The sequence below is a fragment of the Chanos chanos genome, chromosome 15 (genome assembly GCF_902362185.1).
Source record: "Chanos chanos chromosome 15, fChaCha1.1, whole genome shotgun sequence".
Taxonomy (NCBI): Eukaryota; Metazoa; Chordata; class Actinopteri; order Gonorynchiformes; family Chanidae; genus Chanos; species Chanos chanos.
The window spans coordinates 16,101,719-16,109,263 of record NC_044509.1 but is presented as its reverse complement, the minus strand read 5'-3'; the positions used below and the strand labels follow the sequence as shown (position 1 = coordinate 16,109,263).

The 7,545-nt window shown below is 43.0% G+C and overlaps 1 protein-coding gene across 1 annotated transcript in view; it reads left to right on the top strand.

The window, feature by feature from the left end:
- The first annotated feature begins 289 nt into the window (after positions 1–289).
- dscama (Down syndrome cell adhesion molecule a) overlaps positions 290–7,545 on the top strand; it is a 62,829-nt gene continuing 55,573 nt past the window's right edge. Inside the window, exons 1-3 of the mRNA XM_030792290.1 lie at positions 290–422; positions 1,277–1,594; positions 1,767–1,913. Of these exons, the coding sequence (XP_030648150.1) occupies positions 290–422; positions 1,277–1,594; positions 1,767–1,913 (598 nt within the window). The remainder of the gene's footprint in view (positions 423–1,276; positions 1,595–1,766; positions 1,914–7,545) is intronic.

Below are 7,545 nucleotides of genomic sequence, written 5' to 3'. Positions count from 1 at the left end.
TGGGAAATGACCAGTGACTCAGAGAGTGTTTAGTAATGGCCTTTCCTGTTTCTAACTCTGTACATGTTATTTACTAAGTGCTTTCAAGAACTTATTTTACGCTGGACTTCCTCTCTGCCTCTCATATCCCAGACAATGGTTCTAAAAAAAAAAACAAAAAAAAAAAAACCGAACAATAAAAAAATGGTTTCTACGTCTCGATGAGCAAAGGCTGTGCATCTTTCATAATTTTACCATCTGGGAAAACAGCTGGTCTCAAAATGGGTATGAAATTTTCATGAGTTCAGAAATGTTGAGACAAAAGAGGTTTTTATCAAAGCTCCAGATTCGTGCCGCCATTACCCGTGAAATCCACAAAGGCATCAAAGTTAGCCAGCCCTCGCAGAGTGGCTATCGGCTCTCAGGACGCGTCCGTCGGCAAAGTGCACATAATGGAGCTGGCAGAATTCTCTAAAGACAAAAGACATTCGGAGAAAACGTGAAATTCCAGAGGAGCTTGACTGCACAGGTTCACAACCGTATACGGGATTCTTTTCTGCCCCCCCCCCCCCTTCCCATTGTATTCACTCTAATCTATGACTGAGCTCTGTCTGGCGTGAGGACCTTGTCTTTGGTTACTCCAGTACTGTCTGAATTCCTGTCTCCCCTGAAATGGGGGAAAAATTTTGAGTGCGAGCGTCATTCTGTAGGGTCTACATTGCATTGCATAGTTTCCTACAGGAATCAGCGGGTACAGTAATGGTCACGCATGCCAGATTGATTTTTTTGAAGAATAAATCTATGCATTTTTCGGCCACATTTAACACTGTTGTCAGGAAACAATTTGTGACTTGGATTTTTCCCTGTTTGCAGTGGCATTGTAAAACAACAACAACAACAACAACAACAAAAACAGAAAAAACCTCAGGACGCTCAGCATGTCCAGTGTTTTTGCACAATGTTTTCTTTGTTTCAGGTGAAAAAAAAAAAAGCCAGAGCTTTGAGAGAAACAGGGTTTTTTTTGGACAGTGTTTGATGAGAATTGTACTGTTGAATGCTGTGGGCGTGTTGTAATATATTTCAGTACTGCATAAACCGTAAGGCTTTAAAGGGAGGAAACACTAGAAAAACACTCACCAGAACTGATCCAGCAACCTCATGAATTTGTCCGCTGCGAGTTCAATTCAGTACTGATTCAGTCTCGTCCAAGATGTGTTCAGAATGAACGATCCTTTATACGTCGCCCCAAACGAGCTGCGTCTGACCTTACACCTGTGTCTCTTTCCCTCTCTTGCAGTTTTTGGTGAAGATCTACATTCTAGCTTATATTTTGTCAATGCATCTTTGCAAGAGGTAGTGTTTGCCAGCACCACAGGGACCCTGGTTCCCTGCCCTGCGGCGGCCGTCGGGCCGGCCTCACTGCGCTGGTACCTCGCCACTGGAGAGGAGAGCTACAATGTTCCAGGGATACGTCACGTTCACCCCAACGGCACGCTCCAAATTTTTCACTTCCCCCCTTCAAGCTTTAGCAAAGTAATCCACGATAACACGTACTATTGCACAGCGGAAAATCCTTCAGGGAAAATTAGAAGCCAAGATGTTCACATTAAGGCCGGTAAGTGCTGGCACCTTAATATTATTATTATTATTATTATTATTATTATTATTATTATTATTATTATTATTGCAAAGGTTAATGACAGTGTTTTCTCTGTACAATGCAAAATACATATTCTAAATCTCTAGATTGGTTCTGATGAGTCCTGTGATGTTGTTTTTCTCTGTAGTTTTGCGAGAGCCCTACACAGTGCGTGTGGCGGATCAGACAGCCATGAGGGGAAGCATAGCAGTCTTCAAGTGCATTATTCCTCCCTCTGTGGAGGCCTACATCACTGTTGTATCATGGGAGAGAGATACAGTCTCACTTGTCTCAGGTAGGAAACACACTCACTGACTCCTCATGCACAATGACACAATAAGTGAGGGGCGGGGCCAGAGCACATGTAAAACCAAGATAAACAAAAGCACATGACCAAAGAACAGAAACAAATGACAACCACAACCAGACATGACCAGCAGAAGCACAACAGAGAAAACAGTTCATGCAGGAACCCTGACAGCTTAACCCCTCACTGACTCCAAACACCACACTCACTGAGTCCTCAACCCCTCACTGACTCCAAACACCACACTCACTGACTCCTCAACCCCTCTCTGACTCCTCAACCCCTCCCTGACTCCAAACGCCACGCTCACTGACTCCTCAACCCCTCCCTGACTCCTCAACCCCTCACTGACTCCTCAACCCCTCACTGACTCCAAACACCACACTCACACTCACTGACTCCTTAACACCACACTGCTGACAGGTCATTTTCTGGCTTTTAGGCTTTTGTGTTGGAGTTCTTCATTTTAAAATTCTTCATTTTGATTTCAATGCAAAAAAAAAAAAAGAGCTCACAGAAAACGTTTCCTTTAAGAAAACGTAACGAAGTGCTCAGTTTATAATGGCATATGCTACGCTTCTGTTCACTCCCCTAAGCTTGTTTATTTTCTAATATTCTAACTCACAGACTGATCCATAAGGCCATTTTATCGTTTGTAGTTTACTCAGCGGTAATATCTCTGCATGCTTTCAACCTCTTCTCAGAATACAATTCACTGTTGTCTTTTGAATGGTAAAGCAGACAAGGGTCATTTCATTGCGACTGGCCTCCTCTTGCATGCCTAGACTCCTCTGGTCCAGTCGCAGACTAGCCGTCTTGTCCCGTTTCGTGTTCCTCCATGACAGAGGAGTGGGCCAGTTCTGTCACTTAGCTTCACTAGACTGACCCAGTTGTCTCCCTGAACTGGAGCGAGCGAGTGCACTGTTTGATCACTCACATCAGTTAAGTGGAACGTTTGTCTATACTCTCATTTCCTCCCCTCAGGCCTGACTGTGCCTTTTATATGGGACATTTAACAAACTCAATGGACAGACTGAAGCCACAGCCCCACACACACACACACACACACACACACACACACACACACACACACACAGGGCAAAAGCAGCCCTTTCCCTTGACTGTTTGCATTGTAGACTGTAGATTTATTTATTTATTTTAACGCACCATCAGTGGAATGTGGAAATGTGGGATTTCTTAAAGATATTTGCATAAAACAACGTTCTAAGTATTAACAATCTGTTTTGTGCGCAAGCTACTGAACACAAACATGCTCCAGAGCTATATCGTCCAACTTATTTTGTGCTGGATTCAGTGTGAGTTATATTAACTGTCTGGTGTCCAAAAGCATAAACCGTCAGAAACATTAGCCTGTCAAAAGGCTTTTGTTTCTTCATTTGCTAAATATTTTATGAGAGGACAAAAGAAAAAAAAAATCACAAACAAGTAGGTCTGAGACAGAGTCCAGTGTATGAGTCAGGCTTCTATTCATTCTCTCTGATACCTATAAGGTACATTTCTGAGAGAGAGAGAGAGAGAGAGAGAGAGAGAGAGAGAGAGAGAGAGAGAGAGAGAGAGAGAGAGAGAGAGAGAGAGAGTGTGTGTGTGTGTGTGTGTGTGACTGAGAGAGAGAGAGAGAGAGAGAGAGAGAGAGAGAGAGAGAGAGAGAGAGAGAGAGAGAGAGTGTGAGAGAGGATGTGTGTGTGTTTTCACCAACAGCTTCAAACAGAATGACCTCTCCTGCTCATCCTCTGAAACTCTTTGTTTTTTATCCATTTTAAATCTTTTATGAAAACACACACACACACAGAGGTGCTTCACAAGAGGTGATCAACAGTTCATTGCACATGAAGCTGACTTAAACAACTCTGCTGCAGTGATAAATCTTTCATTTCTTCTACGTGTTTTTTTTTTTGTTGTTTGTTTGAAGCAGTTTGCCATGAACTCAGTGCCTCTGGAGGTCTCTCTCTCAGTGGGGTATGAGGCAGCTAATGGCTATGGAAGACCGGGGTGTTTTTGGTCAGGTTCTTCAGTACAAATGCACAGACACAGAACAGAGAGTAGGTCTATGCTCAGTGGCACGGCACATAATATCTTTGTTTTTTTCACTTACCCAAATACTTCTTTAGTACTCTGGGCTGGAAATTGGAAAGCTAAGTGAACACTACTACAAGTAAAGCCTCTTGAGCTACCAACATATGGACCAGTAGACTGTATTAGTAAAGTCTATTGTCATTATTACCACTAATTTCAGTCATAAACCCTGCTTTAACAAACACTAGAAGAAGAGTTGAAATTGTGGGCATTTCTCTCTCCAGTAAGGGGCTTGTTGTTAAACATGGAGCAGGACACAGCGCTGATGAGATCTGTGAGTTAAAATCCAAAAAAGAAAAAACCAAGAGAAAGCAACAGCAGGATTTGAATACTCTAGATAACGAATGCCATAATGAGGCTCAGGTGTTGGGCAGACTTGTTCTTTGGTATCCACTGGGTGAACTACCCTCTGGTGCCACCTGTATCTTGGGATGCCCCATGACAACAAATATTCATCTAACATATATTCATCTAATATATATATTCACCTAACATATACTGTATGTTGGATGAACCCTCTTCCTTTTTATACTGTTCTGCCTGCTAAAGAATGCAAGGCAGGAGAATATGTGTCTCTTGTAACAAGTAGCACATGCAGTCAAAAACCACTTCAACCCTAACCTTTCTGAGATATCAGACAGTAGACGGGTGTGTCCGTGTGTAAGAGGATGCCGTCAATACCAAGTTCACTGTGAGAAGTTTCCTCTGGACCAAACCATTAAGCCCTCTGTGCTCCTTTGCGTTTGTTGAGGTTTGTTGAGGTCTGTTGATAGTCCTCTGGTTACAGGTCTGTTTGGTCAAACATTTAGCAGACGTGGTGTCGTGCCATTTCTTCAAAGCCGCTGTAAAGCACATTCACGGTTTTCTCTCTCCATCCTCACTGCTGTGTGGAGAAACCCATTCCCACATCACACTCAGTGCCAACTGTGCCATCACTGACAGTCATTTGCTTGTTTCTGATTGATGTTGTGGGAACTGACAGATGATCTACATGATCATGAGGCTCCTCACTGTTTATATCCGTTTATAGTTGATCCATGTGTTCACCTTTTTCTTTTCTTCTAAGTATTCAACCAGCCTTTTCTCATTCAAGATGGATCTGAGAGTTAAACTCTGCATTGTTCCAACGTTAATTCCTCTCAGATCTCATGCAGATGTCACTGTGACCTCTACATTTATTTTCTTTTCTTAATAAAAAAAAAAAAAAACCCCTTGAGAACCAGTCATCCAGAGAGATTATAGAAGACTTGTAGCAGAAGTGTCGCCGAGTGCTTGAGTACAGTGAAAACCAATGGTCATTTACTACAGAACAACATTCACCGTGAACTGGAGATGCTGAGAATGAATTGAAATGGAGCCCCAAGCTGAATGGGGGTTGAGGGTTAAAGTTTCTAGTGTCTATGCAGCTCTCAGTTGAAGGGGGGCGGGGGGCAGAGAGCCTGAAGAACATGGCTGCCTGACGCATTGGCTGAGCTGTGGAGATGGAGGGTGGGTGAGATGAGATTCCACGGTAAACGGGGAAAACACTCTACAGCGTGACGAGCTGGATTAGAGTGTTTGTATTGCTTCTCTTTTCCTCTGTGATTGGCTGGAGTCTTCTTATTCAGACGAAAATGGGTCAACTGGCCTGCAGAGACCAGGATATGTAGACAGCCAAGGCAAAGCCACAAGCTCTAGAAAAAGAGTAAAAAAAAATAAAAAAAACATATATGTTGTACCCCTTACAGAAATACAGATTTCACATACAGTATCTCACCAAATTATAGTTCACACAGTTTCTACACGAGCTTAACAAAGGGAGGCTTAGCACAACAAAAGGAAAAGAAAATCAATATCTTTGTGCATTTATCATTCTGTGGGAGCTGAAAAGGCTTATGGGATATGGAGGGGGAGAATGCTAAAGATATAACAGACACTCAGTAGTCTGGGACCAAGTTACAGCTAATGTGGAACCCAATCAGTATTCCAAGGCCCTAAGAATCAGAGTTTCAAGCAACTGAACTCAAACTGATTTTGATTTGGCTTGTTTTTCAAGAGATCCTCATTGAAAAGCTATGGATTGCATTTCGCAGATTTCAACCTAATGGGGCTTATTTGGAATTTTATAATGAATGCCATGTAGGTTCATGGTGTGTACGAATAGATGCGAGTCAATAAACTCTAAAAATAAGAAGAGGGTCTTAGAACAAACTGAATTAGAGTGTTTACATTGCTTCTCTTTTCCTCTGCCAAACTGCTTCCAATGCCTAACACTTTGTCTGCCAGGTTGTTACACTCAGCAGTCTTCATCACTCCTCCTTAAAGATATGGTGACAGTCCCAAACTAGTGTCAGGGTTTCCTAATGCAGTCTTCAGTGTACAATGACCATCATCAAGACAGGTTCCAAACTGATAAGGATAAGATTTATTTTAGTTATGATCACTGCTGACTTTAAGAGCATTAGGGTGGGCAACAGCACTTTAGCATCATAATCACGCAGTTCTTCTGAGCCTCAGTCCTACATGCCGTTTAAGGAGATGTATGATCATCCTGCTTCTGGACAGGACATAGGAAACCAGCTGTGTGACAGAAGTGCCAAGGAAATCGTTCTGTAGTAGACTATCCCCTGCTGAATGTAACTATGATGTAGGGAGCAGGGAACTGTTAGTGACAACATCAGCTCTCGAAGACTGGAGACACTGATTGGAAGGAGTAGCCCATCCCTTTGTAATTCTCATGGACAACAGAAACTTAGTATGTGTCCGAGAGGCAGTGAGGCTCTACCCAAGACAAGCCAGGAGGGTTCATTTCTCTACCTGCTTCAGTTTAAGGGTTACCTATCGTCCATGTGCCAAAAACGTCAAGGCAGACGCCACATCTTGGCAGTTCCAGCCTTCCAATTGTGATTGATCTCACATGAAAAGTCCAAGAACCTTAAGATAAGATTAGGAAAAAGTTCTTGCAGGAAGCGTATTATGTTGGACAGGGGGCCACAATTCATCTCCCAAACCGGAATAGCATTCTGCAAGTGTCTGAGTGTCAACGTTGACCTCTCCTCCAGTTACCACCCAAAAACCAACGGCCAGACTGAGAGAACGAATCAGAACACTGGTCTTGGAGAAGTCCAGTCTTAGAGAGAACTGAGGGGTGGGCAGAGGAATTGAGTTGGTGTCAGATTGTTCTAAGCATAGCCTCTGGATGGGACAAAGGAGGAGGTCAGGCAGAGATGTGAATCCTCCTCAAGCCAGACCACGCAGATCTGATGCCTAAGGGAATCCACATCAAAGATGTTCCAAGTTATGTTTCTAATGGTCCATCATCTGGCCTTTATTTTCTTGTTTGTGCCTGCAGTTGGCTTAGATATTAGTGGGGTTTTTGGGGTTTTTTTTGGAGCTGTAGGCATCTGCCTGTGTCACAGTATCCGTTAAAAAACGAAGAGCGAACAGCCACTTCTCAGACAGTGACACAAAGAAATCATCTAAGTTATGCGTCTGTTTATTCTCTATCAGACCCGGACTTCAAATCCCATAATCCTACAAGAGTGAC